The 24,954-nt window shown below is 38.0% G+C and overlaps 1 protein-coding gene across 1 annotated transcript in view; it reads right to left on the bottom strand.

Moving 5' to 3' along the window:
• Positions 1 to 24,739, bottom strand: part of SLC36A4 (solute carrier family 36 (proton/amino acid symporter), member 4) — a gene marked incomplete at its 3' end in the record, with an annotated part of 36,877 nt that extends 12,138 nt beyond the window's left edge. Inside the window, exons 1-7 of the mRNA XM_009577099.1 lie at positions 24,618 to 24,739; positions 23,776 to 23,866; positions 22,812 to 22,900; positions 21,392 to 21,487; positions 19,683 to 19,767; positions 12,142 to 12,369; positions 10,769 to 10,867 (exon numbers count right to left, since the gene is read on the bottom strand). Of these exons, the coding sequence (XP_009575394.1) occupies positions 10,769 to 10,867; positions 12,142 to 12,369; positions 19,683 to 19,767; positions 21,392 to 21,487; positions 22,812 to 22,900; positions 23,776 to 23,866; positions 24,618 to 24,739 (810 nt within the window). The remainder of the gene's footprint in view (positions 1 to 10,768; positions 10,868 to 12,141; positions 12,370 to 19,682; positions 19,768 to 21,391; positions 21,488 to 22,811; positions 22,901 to 23,775; positions 23,867 to 24,617) is intronic.
• Positions 24,740 to 24,954: the final 215 nt, after the last annotated feature.

Consider the following 24,954-nt stretch of genomic DNA (forward strand, 5'->3'; position numbering starts at 1 on the left):
TGCGAGGCAGTGAAGGGACTCAGATCCAGCCTCCCAGGGACTCGACCTCCAGGGAGCTCCAGCAACCAGGACCAAAGCAGTTGGCACAGCCATTGCTGTGGGAGGAGGTGCACAGGGAGCCCGGAGACATTGCTCAAGACTGTGTGAGACTGCTGGATCTAGCATAACAGAGGTGGTGACTTGCTGCAGGGCAAGGTCCCCTGCACCAGCTTGAGCAGCCACCCCAGCATGTCAGAGGCTTGGACCATGACAAACTGTTGAGGGAAGACACAACCATCCAGATCTGAGGCTACAGGGACTATGAGGTGCTCATTCCCGAGGGCAGGGCTGAGGGCAATGGTCGCCTCACCTGCATGAAGCGTGCTCTGAATTGCCAAGCCAGCATAGATTTATCAAGGATAGACCACACTTAGCCAATCTCATGGCCCTTTCTAATGAAAAGATTGGCTCCATGGACAAGGGGAAAACAGTGGATGTAATTTATTTCAACAGAGCAAGGCTATCCATGCAGGACCCCACAGCATCCTTCGTAACCAAATTAGAGAGAGAGGGACTGGATGGCAGGATTACAAGCTGTGTGAAAAACGGTCTGGACTAGAGGGCTCAGAGGGTACCGAGTTCAACTGGAGACTGGTTACTTATGTTGCTCCTGCAGGGTTGACAGTAGAGGTGATGCTGATTAATATCCTCATTAATGACCTGGATGATGGGACAGAACACACCCTTAGCATGTTGGTAGATGACACTGAGTTGGGAACACTAGTTGATACAAAGGAGAGTAGAGCCTCAGGTCAGGTGGACCTCAACAAGCTGGAGGACTGGGCAGAGAGAATCACAGAATCGTAGAATCATTAAGGTTGGAAAAGACCTCTAAGATCATCGAGTCCAACCGTCAACCCAACACCACCATGCCCACTAAACCATGTCCCTAAGCGCCTCATCTACACGTCTTTTAAATACTTCCAGGGATGGTGACTCCACCACTTCCCTGGGCAGCCTGTTCCAAGGCCTGACCACTCTTTCAGTAAAGAAATTTTTCCTAATGTCCAGTCTAAACCTCCCTTGGCACAACTTGAGGCCATTTTCTCTCGTCCTGTCACTTGTTACTTGGCAGAAGAGACCAACCCCCACCTTGCTACAACCTCCTTTCAGGGAGTTGTAGAGCACGATGAGGTCTCCCCTCAGCCTCCTCTTCTCCAGGCTCAACAACCCCAGTTCCCTCAGCCGCTCAACCTCATGAAGCTCAACAAAGACAAAAGCAAAGTTCTCAACACTGGACAGACTAATGCCATGCAGAAGTAGAAGCTGAGGACTGTCATGCTAGGGAGCAGTTCTGCAGAAAGGGACCTGGGCATTCTGCTAAACAAGAAGTTGAACATGAGTCAGCAGCCCACCTTTATGCAGGCTGTGCATGCTCATGGGCTACACCAGCAAGAGAATAGGCAGCAGGTCAAAGAAAGTGATTCTTCCTCTCAGTGGCACTTGAGAAACTGCACCTGGATACCATGTCCAGTTTTGGTCACCCAATACAAGATAGACATTGACATACGGGGGAAGTTCAGCTGAGGGAGGTCAAGGTGGCCAGCATGCTGGAGCACATGAGAGACTGAAAGCTGAGTTAACTCATCCTGAAGAGAAGGCTAGGGCAGGGAATCTCCTTGAAGCCTTCAGCTAACCAACGGAAGAGAGGGCTTGCAGAGAAGACCAAGCCAATTTCTAACAGGTGCACTGTCAAAGAATGAGAAGCAACAGTCACTAGTTGCAACAAGGGGAATTTTCAGTTGGACATAAGGAAAACTAATTTTATAAAAAGAACAGCTAATTGCTGGGACAGGGTACCAAGAGAGATTGTAGAGCCTCCATTCTCAGACACTTTCATAGCTCAAGCTGGATAGGGTCCCGAGGAAACTAATCCAACTGAAAGTAGAACTTTTTTTGAGCAGCAGCTTGGGCTTGACCACCTCCAGAGGTCTTTTCCAACTTAATTTTTCTGTGGTTTTATGGATGCACATTGTTACCTCCAGCAAGATGCTATGATTTTTTACAGGCCATATGTGAAAAAATTGAAAAAGTGATTATTATGAGAAATTCAATCTAGACATCAATATGTGAATTGAATTGATGTGAAATCAATAGAATAAAGAGCAAGTACCATTTACAGTTCCTCACAGGCAACCTACAACTATTGTTCTATTGTATTCTTAACAGCTGTTTATATATTATTTTTTAGTTTTTAATCTTTTCACATTTCTCTGTCCCCTGCTTCACAGAGATCTTCCTATCATTTCTGAGACACTGGCACAGGTCGCTGCTATTATTCTACCTGGAACTTAATACTTGATTCCTTCAGTAACTATCAACCTTTGGTTTACATAAAAGCATAATTCACCTTCCTTTAATCCACCAAACGAAGTCAAAACTACCCATAATTTACTGGCAAAGAAGCATAATCGAATCTTTGAAATAACCTGGCTAATCTACCATCATCCATTATGCAAAGTATCTTCCCTTTCATTTCAAGCTGCATGCAGTAGGTATAAACATCCCCCAGTAATACCACTGTCTCCTCATTCCTTGCCTTGAATATGCTGCTACACTCAGTCTTTCTACAACTAAGCTGCAGGGGACTGTCTAATTCTAATCAGAAATCTCTACCGTACATTTCATATGACTAGACCAAAAAAAACCCACAAGAGAATTCAGCCCGCAGATAATGAGATAAACTGTGATTTAATTGTCATGGCCACTAAAAACTAATCTTGTAATAGATAACTTAATAGCAGACATGCTTAACGTTTAAATACATATGGTCATCTTTCCCTTTTTCATGAAATACCACTAAAATGGCAAGAATGAAGCAATCCTCCATCCCTTACTTTTAAAGTAAGTATTTCAAGTAATAGAGACAGCTATACAGACGTTTTGATTAGTTTAAGGCACAGACAACTCAAGAATTTTGGAAAATTAAAACCAACATATTTATCAACATTCACTCAGGAAAAAAAATCCATCTATAATCATATCCCACTGCAACAAAATAAAGTTCTGTTCATTCAAAGCAAAAAAGCTGAGGAACTTTTAAAATAAGTATTTCAGGTAATAGAGACAGCTATACAGACGTTTTGATTAGTTTAAGGCACAGACAACTCAAGAATTTTGGAAAATTAAAACCAACATATTTATCAACATTCACTCAGGAAAAAAAATCCATCTATAATCATATCCCACTGCAACAAAATAAAGTTCTGTTCATTCAAAGCAAAAAAGCTGAGGAAGCTGATATCGAAGGTATTCAAGGTATGTAAACGTAAATTCTACCACCTACCCCCAAAGACAGAAGATTGAATCCTCAGTAAATCAACACAGCCCAGGCCTGGCCCATTGCTTCTTGTCTGCAGAAGGTAACAATGAATTCATCTGTTCACTGAAAGATAGATCTACAACCCTACAGCGTATTGGGGAACTGTCTGCAGAAAAAGTATGGTTTCTCCAAGTAAAATAATGATCATATTATCATTATTAATGATCATATGTCTATTACATTGCTATGTTTTGCTTGCCTGCCCTTGTCCATCTCCTCTTTCACTGAAAAAGTCTTATGCAGTATTTTGAGCAACAAGCTCAAAACCATCACTTTTAGATACGCTTTTAAAGCTCGCTCTCTTGAGGAAGATACAGAATGTCACTATTTTGCAACAAGTGCAACAATCAATCTTATTTTCCTTAACAGATCCCTCATGACTGCAAATAAAAGGGTGGCTACTATTACCCAAGGAAAGACGCAAGCAAAATGGTGACTGTACATCAATTTTTATAGTAAAAGGTTTATACAAAATAAATAAATCCAGAAGCAAAGTTCTCATTACAGAACACTACTTCTGAAATCTGCTGAGCAATTCCAATCACTCCAAAACTCAGTCTTCTCAGATTCCAGCAAAGCAATTTCCTATCTGTTTCACCAGGAAAAAGAATTACTCATATCCACAAAAAAACAGCCTACTGCCCAATTCCGATGGCCTTGATTTAACAACGCTTGAAGGAATTATATAAATCCTACTTAGCTTGTCATCTGAACCTGGCATTTTCTCCGGAGTTTTTTTTTCCCTTTTTGCTTTTTTATGCTTAAGATCTTATTTATCACTCCCCCAGGTATGGGATGCTGCCTGAAAGAAAGTTATATTCAGGAGTCTTCTGCTTCTGTTAGTAAGACTCACTGTAAATATAGGAAGCATTAAAGTTAGAATATGCACAAACAAATGGTTCTCCAAGGTAAAAGGAAGTTTCTCCATACTCAGGAAGTGCAAGATATTGGTAAGGAATATTTAACTTGATAAAGAGGTAATATCAAGTTGCCTGAGATTTTATCAACAACATTCAGCTGAATATGGCAGATGATTTTTTTTTTTTTTACAGTTTCTGATACAATATTTTTTATCTGCTACATCTAACAACATTCTCTGTTTCTACACATTTGCCCATAATCTTCTTCCTCCTCTCTTACATTAATCATCTTCAGAAGACATCCAAACCAAGTGATTTTGCACAGTATAACACGTGCAAAGTGTTATATTTGCTGACAAGACATTTAAAGTCCACATTTACCACCTACATGTAGGAGTAGGTCATCTCCACAGTCATCAAATCCAGTCACCTACACTTGGGTGTCCAAATGCAAAAACGTCCTCTAAGAACTCCCACCTTTTATATTTTGATGATAAAAGCCTTTGCATCATCTCAAAAGAACACCAATGAAATTGATACACCCCTTCTAGAGATGCCCCAAGCAGATTTAGATGATGTCATGTTACCTGTTAAATGTCCGTTTCTGACAAATCCAGTCTGGTCTTAAAGACAACAGAAGAGTGCCATTGGGTTTCTTTTTTTTTTTTGAAGGATAATACTAATCCAGCAAAAGACTTTTTGACAATGAGAGGCTTTTATCTCAAAGCCACAGGCCTAACAAGCTCATCTGCATCACTTTCAAAATCCAAATAATGACATTTTAAAATTATAATCCACTTAGTTTTCTTTTTTCTAAATCTCCTGGAATTGGTTAGCTGCTGCCTAATGTAATTCCAGAGCCTCTCTTTTGGTATACAAATACCACCCTACTTTCTACTGCAAAGCTGTGATATCCAAGTTCAAAAGCAGTTTGGATAGACATCATCAAGTAATAGGCTAAAACATCAGAAGCCTTATTTTCCAAACCTGAAATTAATGTTGGAAAGTAACATTTTCTCTTCAATAGGCTAATCAGTCTGTAGCACTCAACAGGGGAAGAAAAAAAAATACTCAATTGTACAAACCGTACTTAACTTAGCATATTTATAAGTAATAGAGAAGAAAAATTATCTTTCTTGGTTAAACATCATGAATCTATTTCATCTTCCTTCCCCCTGAAGCTTATATTAAAATATCACTTCCACATTTGGATTTGGTTTTTATACCTCAGACAAGAAAGCCAACCAGGCCTTCACCACAAAATATTCATTAAGTGTAACTGCTATTATATAAACATAACATTATGCAAAGCTATTACCTGCACATGGTAATGCTACAGATGTATTCAAGCCCGAAGGCTTTGGTTTTACACTCTTCTGAAAAGTATGTTCAAGAGGTTTAACTACATTTTGGGCACACTCAGGAGCACAGTCTGAAGTTACTTTTTAATTCAATAACAAAAATCTTACAATCATTATAAAAACAGACCTACTCACCTTTGGAATATGAAAGAGGCTCTCGAACACGGTTCTTACAAAGTAATGTTACACGTTCTGTGAAAGACACATTCACTCCATTATATCACCTGCAGCTCCTGTATTCAAAAAGCAGTGCTGGTACTCTTCTCTTCTATGGCCTGAACACCAGCCCCGTGATTTGCCAGGTAGCATCGTCTGGCACAGGGAACCCACAGCCAGAGATAAGCTAAAGCACAGAGGGAAAGAAGCAGCTGCAGATTCTCCCAACCCTAGCAGAGCCCTGTATTCAAAAAGGTCCACAGAAGGCTGAATATAGTTTCTCCAGCTCCTAATCAACATACTATTGCCTTCTGAACAGACATCCTCACTTCAAAGATTAAAACAAAACCGAATATCTAAAATGGTTTGTTGTATCCACTTAAGAGCATTTCTGTTGCTACTACTGTTTCACAAACTGTATTGATGCCACCAGTCAATACGATTTTCACCAGGTCACCCTGATGATCTTAAAATCTTAACAAGTGTTGAAATCCCAAACCAACTCTCAACACTGAATGATCACCACCGGATCAACAGTACTGAGCTCTCAGTTCCTCTTTGCTAACTCAATATTAAGGGATCACCAGGTAACCCTGCTGCCAACTCCTCCTGTTAGTACACAGCAATCATTAGCATGTGGCTGCCAAGACATTCACAATTTGCAGCAGATACCTTACACCAATCAGCAGTGACCCCACTTCTACAGACAGCTCAAACGGGGAGCAAAGAAATGAATAGTACAAGCAAGAGACTGCAGCACTTTATAATCCTGTTGTAACATGTATCAGAGTTTAGCATGCATCAGCCCCTTGATGGCACTAACCTTATTTCTGCCGGAGTAGTTGTAGCAACAAACAAACAACTTGCCTGACTTTAGCAAAACGACAAAACTGTTCAAATCTGCCATCAAATAAGAGTTTAGATTGATCTCACAGGCAGATATGAACAGCTCAATTCATCATATTAATATCATCAATTCATCATATTAATTATTTTTTATTTTAATGAAAATATCTCAAAATACTTTTATAACACTGGCTGATGAAATGTTTAACTAGCTCTTAGTATTACACAAGCACTAGTGTCTAGGCACTGCCTTGGTTTATTTGAGATTCTATATTTCAATTATAAATAGGCTACCCTTCCTCCTTTGAGCTATTACAGACACAAGTGAGTAAAATTAAGGTTCTTAAAGTCTATTTAAGGGTATCAACTATAGCTAAAGCAACGATACTCCAAATTACTTCCGTACTGCTGATTTTCTTATTACAAAGGGACAGCTCATCAGTCCTAAACTAATGACAGATTTTAACCAAAACCCATGTTCCTACACTCACCACCTAAAAGAGAAATATACTCTCTCCTAAGATAAAGAAGAAAATCTTACTAGGAATCTGCATCTCTGAATCACGTTCCCCATAGTGAACAGAATTTTAGACTCCTCTGTTTAATTAGTCTCATTAATTTTAATAGAGTTACTGAAGAACTACAGTCACACTTTAAGTGATGACAAATGCTAAACTAAAAGAAAAGAAGAAAAAAAAAAGCAATATATAAAAAGCTTTTTGAAACAATGGGATGAAAAAAAAATCACTGCTAGACTACTTCCCCTGCAGTCTATCATTTGCTTCAAAGAAACCAAACAAACATGTTTCCATACTGAGTATGGCATTATGAACTGCCAATTATTTTCTTTCTACATTAGCCACTCTCCTGTTAATGAAAACAAAGTCAATTAAGTATCTTTGAAAATAAATCCCCCTGACTGCTATGGTTAAGGTGTACTGTTTTATACTTTGCCTTGTAGACCATTTATTCCTCTACTCAAATTGTTGATCACTAAATATTCCTAGCAGGAAAGACCATTTTACATAGAACAATGGTGGTAGAGAAACCACAGCAAGGGCATTTTTCCTCTCTTGTCAGGTTCTGCTTAAGATGACTTAACTAGCCCCAAAAACTCAGAATTTCATCTGCTGTCCCTGTTCATAACTTTCAATAACCCGGCAGCTCCCAGATGAGTACAGTGTGAATTAGCATAAAGTATGTATGAAATCAAGGAAAAGGAAAAATGAGGCCTCATAACTGTTTAAGGCTAACATTGCATAAAATGAATCAACCATAATCAACTTTTCTGATAAAATTAAGACCTTAAATCTTCTGTTTATAATGTAATGTTGAGATAGCTTCACAGAAATAAGTGTTATTTGCAAGACATTCCAGAATAAAATCTAAAATGAAGTCTCTAACATCAAGACCAAGATTAGGGAAATCCACTTTGAGTGCCTGTAGTCAGAGAGAGCAGACTAAGGAGCCAATCTAATTCAATGGTGTGGTTTCCTTTCCTTATCAGAGCTCTTCAACCACATGGATATAAGAACAACAGTAATTAAGACACAGAGTAACAGGTTATCACAAATCAGCGACTGTGAATATTCTTAATCCATTGTAATGTGAATTGAAACGCATTAGCTTACACCTCAATGGAAGAATTTTAAACGTGTTTCACTTCACATTTGCAAGAGGTCACAAACATACAGATATATCACAGTTCAGTCTATGATGGCAACTTACTGAGCTGTAATAACTAGTTATCAATTAAATCAATTGCCAAGAATTGTATGAAATATTAACTGTTTAAAGTGGAAACGTGTGTCTCACTTTGCTTCACTCATCTTATTTATTTCATGCTTAAACAACTTCATTTAGTACTGATTATTCAAATCCATAAAATAATTTGTTTCTTCAAACCTTCTCTACTGTGCATGCAACTACAGCAATACGAATGCACAGCAAACATTATGCAGGTTCAAAATATCCCTGAGAGGCACAGACATATTAATATCATTCTACATATACGGAAGAAACATTAAGCTCTAGATTTTCACTTTTGCTTAATTTTAACTTGTAAAGGTAGCCACATTATTTTAATGGTCTTGTATAACGTACACACACACACGAAGTATATCAAACCATAATGAACATAAACATTTAATTAGTTTGTAAACACCAGTTGCAAAGTGGAAAAAACTAAAACGCACTCTTCATTTGCTTTGAAGAGTAAGTGAATTATGATCAAGTAAGAAATTGAGACAGCCGATACAGAAATATATGCAATAACTGTATAATGCTAATATCTAATAACATCAAGCAATATTTTTATGTTTAAAGGTACGATTCAAATGAACCCTACATTACATGGTCTCGAATAAAAGAAGGAAAAAAGTTTGGAGTTCTTAAAGATGACATTAGTAACAACAGGGATTCAATCAACCACAACACTCTGGGCAGTTCTTTAAAGGTTTACATTGGAAGTCAGTGTTACTACTGCTGATGTAAATTTAAGGAGCTGTCTAATGTGGGATCTAATGTGCCAGAAAATAATCACCATAAATCAATACCCTACCTATAATTCAATAAACTTACCAAATGGTAAGCCTTCCACGCTTTCCTGAGGCTCACAGGACTCTCGCTTGGGATTTCCTGGCTACAAATACGTACCCATATGCTATGTAGTACATGAGCAACAAATCTAATACAACTGCAGTATGTATCAGACATGACTTGCGTTTACACGCATGCAGTAAGTGCAGTCTGTCCCAGACAGACTATACAATTTAAGAGCAAGAAGCTTAGTATAGCCCAATTTATCAGAATCACTGAGCCTGGTTTTTTTGCCCAAGACCTGCAGGCATCAAACAATCCCAGACAAATGGCTGATTTCCTATGACAGAACTTCCAGATGACAAAAGGAAAGATGTCCAGATACACTCAGACATATGGCAGCCAAACCTCTGCATCAGTCAGTTCAAAGTTTGAGAAACAGTCAAGAACAGTTTGAGAAATGGAGACTCACAGTCACTAGATCCACATATACCATGTGTGAAAACACACTTTTGTAACATAACAGGAGTTAAAAGTTTTTCCTATTCAGCTCTTCTGGCAGTGCTAATAACAGTAGCAGGGTAAAATATTCTGGTTTAATGCAGTGCTGACAGTTCCAGAAAAGAAAAGAGATTTGAAAACTCTCCTGTGTTATGTCAATGACAATCATTTCAGATTAATTGCATGCTGGTTTGAGGTTGGTTTGGTTGGGGTTTTGGAGGGTGGGGGTGTTGGTTTTTTTTTTAGTTTTAAGCACCTAGTAACACTTGCTGAAGTATGTAATTGTATTAGTAACAAACAAAGTGTATATAGCAATTTCCTAACAGTTTAAAGACATCATGACCTACCATTCCCAGAAGCCTGTTTGGCTATTTTTTAAAATATGTTATGTGGAACAAAAGTGCTAACTATCTTGCAAACTTTGCTAGCGTGAGATGTAATCAGAAAGCCCTGAGAAACAGTAATAAGTGAATAAGAGATAAGTGGATAAGATCCACTTTTAAAAAACAAATTTTCAGAGTGATGAATCTATTTAATTGACATCTTTCAGGAAACAATGAGGAACTGAGGTTCATGGTCAGAAGCCCATGAATCAAAAAAATACTCTGAAATTTCTATCCTTTTTCTTATCATTTCCATCCCTGTCAAGTCACAACTACAGACAAGTTTGAAGCAGGAATAATAACACGTTTATAGTAAATCACTCTGTCCTCTGTGATCCCAAAGGAAAGGAAGGATGCTGAATATATTTCTATTTTTACACCCTCATTACCTAAAACTGAGCTGCTAAATCATTATAATTATAGTACATTATTAGCTAGGTATTATATTATTACATAGCATATTATGATACTAGTTATTATTACACTATTGTCTCAATCTATTTGAAACTAAAGACATTCTTGTAATTTGGGAAGGTGCTAAGTGTCCAAGTAGCAATCGGTATTCACCAAACTCCCCTTTGATGGGGATGTTGTGTCCTCAATTTTTGCCTTATTTGACAAGATAAATTAATCCTTTTCATACCAACATGGGAGATTAGTGCTTCAACAAAAACAACTAAATAACAACAGGAGGAAAACTGCCCGTATCATATCATCTAGCAGAGATTCACGTATTTTGAAGAGTCAGTAAAAAACACTTACCACACCAATTCCTTCAAAAGCAAATATTGCAGTCCCAAAAAACAGTGGGTATTTCTTCCAGCCAACCATAGGAGGCAGTTTTCGAGGATCTACCATATCCTGAAGAAAACAAAGCAAAATCATGCTATATAAAGCACATCAGCTGTTCCTACAGTTTGATTGATGCGTTATGCTATAGGAAAGAAAATTAGTACATGTTGACAGTGGTGTATACATTGCTATTTACAATCCCTGGTTTTCCTCCCAAACTTAGTCCTTTATACACATTCATAGCCACCTTCCCACCCACACACAGACACTTGCAGATATATTTATTCTAGGTTCATATTACTGACACTAGAAATTTTCACATTTGAAGTATCACGCCGGTGTATATGAGTGAGCATCAACTAAAACAAAAGGGAAAGCTCACACCTCAAGCTTAATCTTCTGCAAACTTATGCTATTCTCAGAGTATTGCATTTTCTAATCTGCTTTCATACTGCATAGGTACTCTTCATAACCATAAGGGACAGTAAAAGAAAATCTTTTTAATACAAGCTGAGTTCCTGCAGAACAATTAATTACTCTTTACCTCCTCCAATCTCTTCTATGTAACTTCTCCTGCCTCCTTGCCCAGCCAATACCTCTTGCAGGCTTTTCTGCCTTCCTCCCCATCCTCCACTTCTCACTCGTTTCACACACTCATGTGAAAGCTTTCTCAAACAATAGTGGCACTCACCACTTATCTACATCATGTGTGCAACAGTGTCTATCTATCACTTATCACTTTTCAAAAATCATAAGAAAGAAAAACGTAGAGGTTTCTAGGCATGATTTTTTTTCAGCCATTATTTTAATTTGTTCCATTATGAAATGCCTCCACATACGAAAACAGCAGCAACGCAGAAAAATGCAGGAACTATTCAACATCTCAGGAGATGGAAGTCTGCAATATGTATTCTTAAAGGGTAAGTCTTAACTTTTTCCTGATTGTACTAAAGAAAAACAAGAAATAAACATTGCTGTTGAAACTGTTCTGCTGCTGCAACAAAATGATTGATAGATTAAAACCTTGCAAGTTCTGAGCACAATCCATAAAAATTCACACATTCTTCCACTCAAGGACTTAAAGTCATTACAATACATATTTTTACTATCTTAAGTGCAGCAATATTATCCTTTCTTTCAAAAGTACTGTAAAACTCCATGTTTAAAGTATGTCTCAAGTAATAAGGCACCTCCTTAAATTAAGATGTCTCAGTAAAATACAAGATAATTCTGCCTTTCAGAAATTGTCAATCAGAATATATCTATCAGAGATCAACTGCCACATGCAACAAATACAACTTGCCACACTGAAAAAAAAAGATAATAAATTTTTTTATACTCACCCTAACAATATACTGGTAAATGATCACCAGGCTGACGGCCATGGACAGATTGGCAAGCAATGAAAGCGAGGACAGGCTCTTAAGGTCACGAATAAAGACCAGGAGGATCATGAATGGCAGAAAACACAGCATGTATATTCGTAAATCAGTACTCCTTTTCTCAGAAGAACTGCTGGTGGCACTGACATTTATGGGAGGAGTCTTGTTTTCCAAGAATCCTTCATGGACCTGTAGGAAAAAAACACAAAACGTATTGAACAGTGGTAGCACTGAGTCTCTGTGTATGGTCACATAGCTGTTTTTCTACAGGGGAATTTGTCCCTCTGCTTTACCTACTGAGTCTCAGGCGTTTCAGGACCCCTGTATTATCAGCGCAGAGGGGAAGACAAGGCACTTTTAGCAAGTGTTTCATCCTTAAGACAAATGATGAAATCAGAACCTGAAAGATCCACATGAGCAGTTCAGATCAGATTCCTTTCAGAAAGGAAGAGATTGGTAAAATGAATGCACGCGAGATGGATCTAGGCCTAAATATTAGAGTTTGAATTTTCCTAAGGAGAGTAAGGGGGTTAGATGACCAACTGCTATTGCACCTGAGTTTAGTGCCTAATAACTTTATGACTTTGCCATGCACATCATAGCAGCACACACAAAATAATGTTAGAATATGAACCTGCATAACTTTTAATTCAAATTCTTCTATTTTTCACTCTTCACTCTTATTAACCACCATTAACTCAACTTTAAAAACCATGAGCTCCGAGAGAGTTGAGTCCTGTATCCATTAAATTGATATAAATTAATGCCTATAGATAAAAAGTAGTACACAATGTGAAAGTGTATTAGGTTTTTTGTACATAACATTACAATAGTTGCCTATGGTGCAATTCAGAAGACTGAGTTTGGCACTATTCACAACTCTCATTGCTTCTTTTGGAAAAATGTTAATGTGGCCATAACTGCCAAAATTTGTTTTGTGGAAATATTCTGTGCTATGTGCACACCACGATCAAAACATCAAGAGCTGGTGGTTATTTTGCAGCAAGCAGAATAACAACAGTTCAAATCCATGTGTTTTAAAATTTATCATGCCTTTTCCCTAGGAGTGTATCCTTTCCTTTTCCCTTCCATTGCATTTGCCATCTTACAAATCCGCACATGACTGTGCTTAATCGGTTCATGCTGCAGAAAGCCTCTGGCTTGATGACTACAAAAAGATACAGTGAAAAAAAAAAATAGTTCCTTATAGCACAAAGAGACTTAAACAAAAATGGGAAATCAATATATAACAAAACAACTGAAGACAATACTCTGACTCCTAAGTACTGTCAGACAACGAATTACTATAGCCACAGTCGTAAAACTTGATATAGAACTGAACTCAGCGGAAGACCGAATAACACTACAATCCCAGGAAGTGTAAAAGTGTAGCAATGCTCAAATATTATCATCCTTATCACATAGTTCACAGACATGGTCCCAAGACTGATTAATTTATGGGCAACTCTTTCAACATGGTTTGAAACACATTGTTTCAAACAATCCACAAACTCAGGAAGACAGAATTAACTTAAAATTCTTTCCTCTGTAACAAAAAGCTCTAGACAGATTTTTTCATTATGAAAAGGGAAAGATAAAAGATACAATTCTGCAACCATATGTTTTCCAGAAATCTCACTTTAAATGAACACAGAGAACACCAGTCATTACAGAAACACTGATGGTTTTCACCTTGCAAGAATCTATGTGTCACTTACAAGACATTTAACATCTGTTAGTTTTCATTAAGATAACATTTTTAGAAAGCTACAAAGAAGAGCTAAATAGATTTAGAATTGAATTCCAGTGAATTCACGCAGCTACAGTAACTCCACTTTGCCAAGCAATATGTCAAACACTTAACCAAATCACTTCCCTAATACCACATGAAGTAAAGCTCTCTGTAGAAGTTGCCTGCTTTCCCACCATACTTAAAATAAAATACAGAACAAGCACTTTAACAGCCTTTCACTTTAAAAAGTCTTGTGTGTTTACTTGCTTGCATGCATTCGCAGGTAGCCAGAGCTGCTCTGCACACAAGGACATGTAAGAGGGTTTTCCAAGAATTACAGTGTGATTTGAGCATGTAAGTCCCATTGAAAACCTCAGCTACAATAAATATTTAACCTAGCATGCCTTCAATTTATACAAATATCTGTAGCCTGACGAGCTATTAGAAAAAAAAAAAAACAATAAAATATTTATTCCTTTAACACACACAAAAGAACCCCACACAGCAGGCAGGATACAGTTCAGTTTCTAAAATACATTTTTAAATTACCACAGTATAAACCAGCTTCTACTCAAACAATTTCAAGCATTCAACCACTTCAATTTTCTCTTAAGTCAAAGGCATTCCATTTGTACACACAAACCCCAATAAAAAGTTCCTAAATCAGAAATACTTTATTTTTTTCTATTAACACCACCAAACTCCAACTAGATATTCAACCAGATTTTACTGGCTAATATAGCTGGAAAATGCAATGTACAATATTCTATATAATTCTATAATTCTATAGGTCTACTGTGATCAGCAACCCTGACGATGGGCTTAAGATGAGATTACACCGCCATGCTGTGTTAGGTAAGTGTGGTCATACAAAACAGCCTTTATAATTATCTGCCTTTTACTGTCACAAAAATATTGAGGAAAGCACAGAGAAAGAACATGCTACAGCTGCGCACAAACTCTCCACAACCATCATCACAACCACTATCACAACCATCAATGAATATTGATGCAGAATCGGCGAAACATAGCCAACTAAAACTACCACCCTGCGACTCCCTGACCCTAGCTTCCCACCTCCCACTTGCACATTTCAGATGTGAGTTATATCCCTACAATAAACCACAACACTGTAGTCTGCTTTACAATACTGTAAGCATGGTACCCTTCTCCCCGCACTCTTCCCTGCCCCTGCATTCACCAGAGGAAGGATTCGGAGGCCAAATGGATTCTCAAAAACATGACTTGCAGGAGCCTGCATCAGATCCTGTTCCTTGAAAAAAAGTTTAAGGAAAGAAGCCAGGGCATCAAAGACATTCTAGCTGGGAGGAAAAAAAAAGAAAAAAACATGAAATTCTGAACCTGCTCAGCACAGATTAATATTTTGAGTAAACCAGATTTGCAATCATAGCTGTCTTAGTCCCAGCTATGAAAAGCACCTACTTATTGTATGTTTTTAATTCAAAAGCTGCAATTCTAGGTGTGGAATAAATGCCAGTTCCACAAATTTCACAAAGTCTTCTTTCTGCCCCTTCCTCTCTTCCATACCATCTCTCATTTGAGTCACTTTGCCTTGTCAAGTCTCCTATCTACTACACAAAACATTGTATTCTCAACAGTCTTCTCCATTACCTCATCTAAAAATGGAGGTTTGGATTCACTGAATCATAGAATAATTTAGGTTAGATGTGACCTCAGGAGGTCTATAGTCCAATCACTTGCTCACAGCTCCATCAGCTATGGGGTCAAACCAGATTGTTCCTCTCCCCATTCTCCAGCTGGGTCTTGAAAACTTCTAAGGATGGAGACTGCACAACCTCTCCGGGCAACTGGTTCCAGAGCTTGACTGTCTTAAAGTTTTTCTTTGCCTCAGGTCAGAAACTCCTGTGTTATTTTATGACTACTTTCTCTTGTCCTCCCACTTGCCCTCAGTAAAGACCTTGGTTCAATTTTCTAGACAACCTCTTTGCAGTCTTGGGAGGCTGCTATTAGGTCCTCCAAAAGCCAGTTCTTCTCCAAGCTGAACAAGCCCCATTTCCCCAGCCCTCTCAGGGAAAGTGCTCCAGCCCTGATCATCATCAAGGGTAGGAAGGCTCTGCAGAGGGACCTGGACAGGCTGGATTGATGGGCCGAGGCCAACTGTTCAACAAGGCCAAGTGCCGGGTCCTGCGCTTTGGCCACAACAACCCCATGCAGCGCTACAGGCTTGGGGAAGAGTGGCTGGAAAGCTGCCCAGAGGAAAAGGACCTGGGGGTGCTGGTTGACAGCCGGCTGAACATGAGCCGGCAGTGTGCCCAGGTGGCCAAGAAGGCCAATGGCATCCTGGCCTGTATCAGAAATAGTGTGGCCAGCAGGAGTAGGGAGGTGATCGTGCCCCTCTATTCGGCACTGGTGAGGCCGCACCTCGAATCCTGTGTTCAGTTTTGGGCCCCTCACTACAAGAAGGACATTGAGGTGCTGGAGGGTGTCCAGAGAAGGGCAACGAGGCTGGTGAAGGGCCTGGAGCACAAGTCTTGTGAGGAGCGGCTGAGGGAACTGGGGCTGTTGAGCCTGGAGAAGAGGAGGCTGAGGGGAGACCTCATCGCGCTCTACAACTACCTGAAAGGAGGTTGTAGCGAGGTGGGGGTTGGTCTCTTCTCCCAAGTAACTAGCGATAAGACGAGAGGAAATGGCCTCAAGTTGTGCCAAGGGAGGTTTAGATTGGACTGTTTGTTCCAGCTTTACCATTCCTCTCCAATTCTAGACACCTTCACACATAAGCCTCTTATTTGCATGCTGCCAGGCTTAACCAGAACTCTCGCCACCAACCTGAGTTTCTTTGGTGCCACAGGAAAATATTCCTTAGGAAAAGCTTCATTTGAAATTTGAAGTAACTGGAAATAGGGTCTTGTAGCACAAAGTGTCTGGAAAACACTAATGTAATGCAGTCAACATTGTTTTAATCCCACAGACACTAATCAGAAAAGATTTAGCACCAGAAGCTATACTGCATATCCACTAGTGAGAAGGGTATATCAAACATTTCACAGAATTCAAAAGATGAAATAAATATTTAGACTCCCATGCACCACTACGTGTCTAACTAAATATTCATCTCAAAGTGATCTGGACTGATGAATATTCCATTCATGTGCCAGAACCATTTTAAAATGCTTTGTCACATCTTTGTTCTCTGAAACAGTAAATAAAGTGAAGGAAGAGACTACTAAATTTGGCTTGGTACAAGTTTCAACTAAGTATCAAAGAAAAGACCTCTGTAGAAGTTCCCACTGGTTCCAGTAGGCTTAATTTGCGCACATGAACATGCAAACATCATCAGAAGAGTAGGGAGCATAATGCAGAACTATTGGTCATGGAGTGGTATTAGTAACATTATTACTATGTTTTTCCTTTATCTTAGTTCCCCACCCCTGGCATTCCCTCTATTCACCTGCCTCATGCTTCCACTATGCCAAATAATTTGATTTAAAGCAGTAACAAGTTATGTTCTTTGGTGCCCTCTACGGGACAGATTTCTGCAACATAAAGTTGCCAGGAAGAAACCACAGCCTTCCCCCACCCAGAGGAAAGAGCACAGGGCAATCTGAATCAAATACACTTGGAAGTGGGACTTTTGAATTGCTGACGACTTTAATTCATTCACAGGGTACATGTCATGGGTCTCTGCAGCCACCGCTTTTGCAAAGGTTGCTTTTCTATAAGATCTTTCAACCCTTCTTCAAGAAAGCAGCAACAGGATTCCTGAAAAGGTTTTGTTTTTTTCAAAATCTACAAAAGCCAAGGTTAGTAAGTATTCAGTCTTGCCTTTTGCTTACAGTCAAAACACATATATAACAACTGGTTGATCAGATATGTATTTGATAGAAAAGGTTTCAATTCAAACTTACATTGCAAAGGATGCAATAAAAATCCCCACTTCAGCAAGCCAGCAAAAGGACATCAGATGTAAAATAGGATTTTTAGGTATTGAGATAGATTGTGACAGTGGGACTGTAGTTTTTAAGGTTGTGGGGTTTTTTCCTCCCAAGACGCAAATTACAGAGTATTCAACTTCCAAATACACAAATTTGCCTCCTCTTGACAGGATCTTCATCCATAGAACTTGGAATACTTTTTAAACACAATATAAATACTCATCTACAAGGGGAGGGAAAAAAACGTACTGTCTTCTATGTACTAACAAGGGGACCCTATTCTTCCTAATTAAAGTAAGTTAAGCTATGCCAAGACACATTTCTTCTATCTTTTGGGTAGAATAAGAATCCACATGGATGATTAAAGCTCAGTAACCTGCCATATCTTATTCCTCACCCACTCCACTAATGACAGAAGCACACATATTTAGACACAGGCCCAGATTCATCCTCATTAGCTTTATGTCAAGTGACTAACCATAACCTTATGAGCAGAAAACACAGCAGAGTACATTGGCAGAGTCCTGGCATCTTCATAAGCCCATGGAGGAGACAGCACCACAAGCTTTAAGTGCCTGTGGCTCCTGTCTGCGCAGCCAACCTGTGCTGGCTGACCTCCCACGGACTACCTGCTCAGACACACAAACTGCTGACTGCAACTGCCAAGTGTGCAAAGAGGAAGGACCAGCAGACATCAGGGACCCCGCCAACAGAAAAATCTCCATCAATGAGAAAAAGAAGAGCTTAGAAGGACTGGAGAATGAGAGACAAAAAACACGGATTAAAGCAGAAGCAGCTGTCATGAAAGTGATAGGCATGGTTTTGTTTGGTTTTATCAGTGACGAATGGTTGGGGGGGAGAAAAGGGATATTTTATTGAAAGGTTTGGGGGTTGTCTGCAAGGTGTATAGGTATTTGTGGTTGTGGGGGTTCACTTGCAATTTTTAATTGACTTTTTTATAAGTACGGCATGACAAAATATTAGATTTTTTAGACATCCTTAAATAAATCAACTTGCATAAATGAATCAGTATTTTTCTAATAATTAATATTCAATCCATTTAAAAAACAATGTGTTTGCGTATGTTTAATACTACATGGTATATTTGTAATAGTATTTACAGTAAAACACATGAAATGCTACATGAGCAGTGCTAGTTAATATTTGCATTAATAACAGAGATGATGTAGTAAGCAGAGTTTAAACATCTATTCCAGATGGAAAGTGAAAGAATATTGAAGAACAGGATTAAAATTCAACCTCAAGAACTGTTAAAAATCAACCCGATAAGGAAAAATAAAGGATTCTATAGGTAAGAGAAACCATCTGCAGAAAGAACCACCAGAATTGCCCAGAATGCAGCTCCGCAGTAAAAGATCGAGAGATCACAGTGGACCACAAGTCAATCATGAGTTAGCAATGACATGCTCCCGCAAAAAGACCATTATACTGAAGTGTCAAGTCTGGAATATGATGTGTAAGACCTGTGAAATAACCTTTCAGCTCTATTGGTCACAAGCAAAACTTCAACTAGAGTAGCAAAACCAACTTCAGGGATAAAACTTGGAAAAAAGAGACAGGTGTGACCAACTGCAGAGCGTTCACAGAAAAGCAAGAATTATTATCAAGGGCAGTGAAGCCACAAACACTTGCACAAGATCTGAATTTAGTTCACCTTGCACATTGCTCTTTTTTACCAAAAGCTCATTTGTGGAAACCGTGGTAGAACCCATTCTGTGCATCTCTCAACTTCACATTTTACAAGTAGTTCTGTTGGACTTTATAAGGATAGGAAATAAAAGTGAGGAAAAATGAATCTAAAACCATAGCTGTTTCCATACAGTAACATTACTCACTTGTTTCACATTTTCTGCCAAGAACACAACATAAACGCTACAAAATCCCAGCTGTGTTATCACTAGGAAAAAGTCGACAATATATCTGAGGAAGAAAAAACAAACATATGTTATACTCAGGATCCAAACAATTAACCCATTTCTACCTAATATGCAATTACTACTCCTTTTTACAGTAGTCAAAATGCTAGATTCAAATGCCACATTAATCTCATGAGCACTGCAATGCAGGCTCCTCTTATGGCAAAATAGGGTGGTTTTGTATGTGTTTGTTTTTTAAGGTAACATTGAGTAGGCATCGAAGTTTCTCAAAAAAAAAAAAAAAGAAGATACTCATGTTTTAAAGTGGCATAAAATTAAATTCAAAGACTTAACAATGTGGTACAAATATAAACAACAGATATATATATTCAATGCACATATAAATTCTGCTGGGGTCCGTTAGCCCCTAACACAGCAGTTTTCCACCAGGACCAGAGATTAAATGTCTTATACAGTCTAAGTTATGTAAGTTTCAGCAATTCAAGATAACAAACATTTTCACATCTTACTAAGTGGGTCTATATCAATGTATCCAAATACACATTCAGGCACTGCATCTCATTGAAAAAACACTCTAAACTATGGTTCAGATTGTTTTTGAAAAATGTTATACACAATGGTGGCCTGAAGACATGCTGTAATGAAAAGCAGAGTTTCTCTGCTGCTGAGGCAGCAGAGACCTGCCTCAGAGAATGGATTTGCTGCAGCACAGTGTCTCTGGAAATCAAATTGCCGTTTGTGGCTTGTAACTCTTTGGTGCATTACAGAATTGTCATTATGTTTCACTACAAACCAATTTCCCTTCTAATTGAGCTCTACTCCATTCCTATGAAGTCATCACAAAACATCTTAAAAGACTAGCTCACCTTTTCCTTATTTGAAACAAAGTAATAGCCAAAACACACGATGCAAGATGCTGCATCCTTGAAAATAACAGGACCAAAAAAAATTCTTCCTCAAGTGAGGAAAAAATCACGTTAAATTAACGTTGAACAACATGTCTGAGTTTTTGAGTTTCACTACTGTGTAGTTGTACCATAAACTCCATAAACAGCTACATAGCAACAAATGGCAAAGAAAAAATAATGGTCTTTTTTAAAAGAGGGACAAAGTCTTTAACCGAGACAACAAGCTATTAATACCTGCGTGTCATTATTGCAAAATATAGTAAATATTTCTCTGTTATTTGTATGTTATATTTAAACAGGAATCAAAGAATTGCTTTGCTTCCTTTCAGAATAAATATATGAAGTAATTCACATTTGCAGTATCAACCTGCTTAAAGAGTGAACTCTGATGAAGAGAAATGTATTTACGGTAAAAGAGAATGAAAACTTGAATTACTTCACTACATTAGATAATACAGAATGCATTTCTGGTTATACCACATCTTTTCCTATATTACTAAACAGAATTCTTTTCTTCACAGCTCTTGTAGACCTGAAAACTGAAATGCCTACCAGAGAGAGACACTCCCCAATCCTCTCATGTCACCACCACTAGCTGTGGAAATAACAAATAACACTGCATAAAAATATTTCAAGCACGGAGAACACATTCTTAAAGCAGGTAACATGTTACTAAAAAGGAAATCTCCTAACCATTCCAAATGTAGCTATTAATTTTTAATAACAGATTTATTAAATTAAATTCTAATGCAAGCTTACCGTCCCCAAGAAGCTCGTTTCTGAAGAGCAGTCAGGGGCCCCACTTCCATGGCATAACTAACTGTATCGCTATACCCCAGTGAGGATTTTTTCATCCTGAAATCAAAGAGTGAAGAAAGAATAGAGTTACTAGAAACTATGAGGGCCTAGATCCCTACCTTGAAAACGCTGGTGGCCTCACAGGGTTATAATAAGTAATCACCTGTGGCACCATTCTGTGGCTGCTGAATTTTACAGGTATGGTTTGGGCTTCTTTTGCCCAGGAAGGGCTTATTCAGCACTCTACACGCATGTGAACCACAATGCTGCTTCCCTCTAATTCAACAGTACTATATCAGTTTCTTACAGAACAACTTTCTTGAGTAAATAATCCAAAATTGGATTCTTATAATATCAGCTTAAGAAATTAATCTCAAACCTAGAAGTCACAAAGAACTTCAACAGGATTCAACGGATTTTCCTGGACAAGCAGTAAATCACAATTGTTTCAGTCATCTTAGTTTTATGTACCTCTTCAAAGGCCATTCAGAACTACAGAGGAAAAAGCAAAGAATTCAGGAATGACAGGATCCCTTCACAGTACAATATCACATTAAACTGATAAGATAGTTTTTCCAGCTACAGGGACATGAGCAGTTTTGTGTTTCTATTCAGTTAAAAAACTTTATTGCACTTTTTAAATATGAGGCCCTCCCACTGCTTCTCTTTAACACCTGACAGTAAGATAAAAATGTTTAATAAAAGTCACTATTAATCAAAATACTCTATCGGTCAAATTTGAGTAACTGCTTCCCCCCCAGAATTGTACACCTCACTTGGAAGAGTATCTAGTGTTAATCTGTTCACTAGCGTCATTTTAACACATTCCTTCAGCACTACATTTTTGAAGAATCAAGTTATCACAATCCAAAGAGACAGAGCTTACATAGAATCATGAAAGACATTAACAGCAATTCTTAGTTTGTCTTTTATTCCTATAAAGTACTTATAAACTGGTTATTTTTAAATTGGACACTTTTCAAAGCTATGAAGATTCAGAAGCTAAGAAGAAAGCTATGAAGACAAAGGACTAAAGGACTGAAACTAAGCAATTAAAGTCGCAATGAGAAAGATCTGATTACTTGCCAGCTAAGACAGGAAACAGGATACCGGGCAACACAAGTTAAACCAACTTAATTTTGTGTATGAGCAGAGAAGAAATATTTTTTCAATGTATTAAAGCAGTGTTGCACAAAGCTCAGTTATCATTTATAGTTGCACGACAAGAATGTGAGTGTTGTTTCTTTGAAGTATAAGATTCTGATCTGAAGAAACTGCTACAGCATCAGGACATTCTGCAGGTCAAAAATTAGAAATAGAAAAGAATAAAGAAAAAAATAATACTCAAACTCAGCAACACAATGAGTAGTTCCACATTTACCTCTGACATAGACAGTGGCTGCAACGTACCAAGATGTGCATACAATGAACAGATATAACTCCTATGAACACAAGGCTGATTGGTCCGATCTGGTATGAAAAAAAAAGGGAGGACATGGGAGATAAACAGAATTTTTCATGAAAATATGCTGGGGGAAAATCTTTACATGCAAAAATTTCACATTGTAGCAAATAAATAAAGAATTAAAAATTGTATGCAACTGGATTTTTTTCCCCTCTCAGAGGAGGATTTGCTGCTGATGTTTTATAGCACTCCTTACTTTTAGTTCACTACTTGACAGAAGGCTACTCAGAGGCTATCAAGCCATAAATACCAAATGGGCATGAACAACTTCACTCCTCTAACAACTTCATTAAGATATTTGCCAAAAAATGTCAAGAGAGAAGACTGCATATTGAACCACTTTAAAGTGGCAATGTTAATGCCAATAAAGGTTTCTTTCCTTTAAATTAAATTAAATTTACCCTGCCTTAGGAAATGTGGTGTTTGTTACCCTGTATGAACTAGACTGTTTCTGCAGAAACACAAGATTGATTTAACAAGCTGACACTGCATCCTAGGACATACAACCTGGCTAGAGAGAAGTCTGGACAAAGATAAGACAACCCCATAACAATTCCCACGAGACATCATAGCAGTCTTAGTGAATCAAAATCTTTCTTTTTCTGACAAAGCTTTTGTTTTCCAGAGAAAAACACTTTGGCTAAGCAAAAATACAATACATGCTATAAAGTTTTCAGAGTGAAGTAGCAACTTTAAAAAAAAAATCTCAATCTTAAGTAATAACTTCACCAAACTAAAGAGGAAAAATAGAACACAACTCTGTTGAAGTTGGTAGTGACAAACAAAAACTATTAAGATTTTAGTTTTCCAGGCTCAGACACATATCTGTAGATCTTTCTAAATAATTTTTCTAATCTATGAAAAATAGCTGAATTCTTACCACAATGCCAGCATTTTTTATTGCAAGTGGAAGACCAAGAAGCCCAGTTCCAATGTTTCCCTTGAGGAGGTGCGTAAGTGTTTGTATAAACCTGAGGACAAAAATAGAAAAAGTCACATTAGAAGTACACTCAGATTGGTGGGGAAAAACAAAACAAAACCCACGCTCTCTATCATTTATTAACATACAGGGATAATTTGTGAACTTCAACTACTTCACAGTAGTCCAGCACATTCAAAGCACGTTCTTATTAATCTTTAGATGTAAGCTCCCTCCAATTGAACACACAACTCTGATCTCCAGTTCCTTCCTCCAGCTCGGGAAAGGTTATTTGCTGTGCAATTTTATTGTCCTTCTGCCTCAGGGTCAAAATTACCAAGTTTCATCAATGCTATTTTAGAATCAATAACATTCACAATGATTATCAGCTACAAATCACAGTTCTGACAGCCAAAGTGTATCAAAGGAAAAAAAAAAAAAACCTTTACAAGATCTTCTAATTACACTTTAACAAGTAGATTATTGCCAAAGTCTTCTGAAGTTTCTTTACAAAAAAATAAAATCCATCAAAATCTTCTTTAAACAGTGCCTGGATTTTGAGTGACCCAATAACTTTATAAATGGGCACCTTGGAATATTTCACAGCCAGTAAGTCATTAGCTTCCAAAGAACAGAGAACCTACTCAAAATGGGCTGCTTTTTGGCAGAACTATGCAAAGTCCTAAAGTATAACAACAAAACTGTACTGTGGGTGCAAGAAAACTCCTTAGGAGTTCAGTAAACCACTCATGAGAAACAAGTTGGAGGTTTTTAACAAGCTGATACTTAAGAGTAATACATACGTAATGCCTTCTTCATCACCAAGCTGGTAATGCTTCTCAACCGGCAGAAAATTATTTTCGTGCTCCTCATCTGAGATGCCATCTGAATTTTGTTCATCAATTAAAGGCTTAATTACTTCCATGTCTATACAATAGAGTAAACACAGAATACACATTAGAAAAACTTATAGTTTAGAAGTAAAACATAACTCAAATAATTTGCCATACCATGAGGTTTATGGGTGTTACTAATTACAAATCTGATTTAGGCAGATAGATATGTACACCACAAGTTGTGGAAATTCTCTCTTTATAGGTGTCATGGTTTAGTCGTGCCCAGTCGGCAAGCAAGCACCAC

The sequence above is a fragment of the Fulmarus glacialis genome, unplaced genomic scaffold, assembly GCF_000690835.1.
Source record: "Fulmarus glacialis isolate BGI_N327 unplaced genomic scaffold, ASM69083v1 scaffold34090, whole genome shotgun sequence".
NCBI lineage: Eukaryota > Metazoa > Chordata > Aves > Procellariiformes > Procellariidae > Fulmarus > Fulmarus glacialis.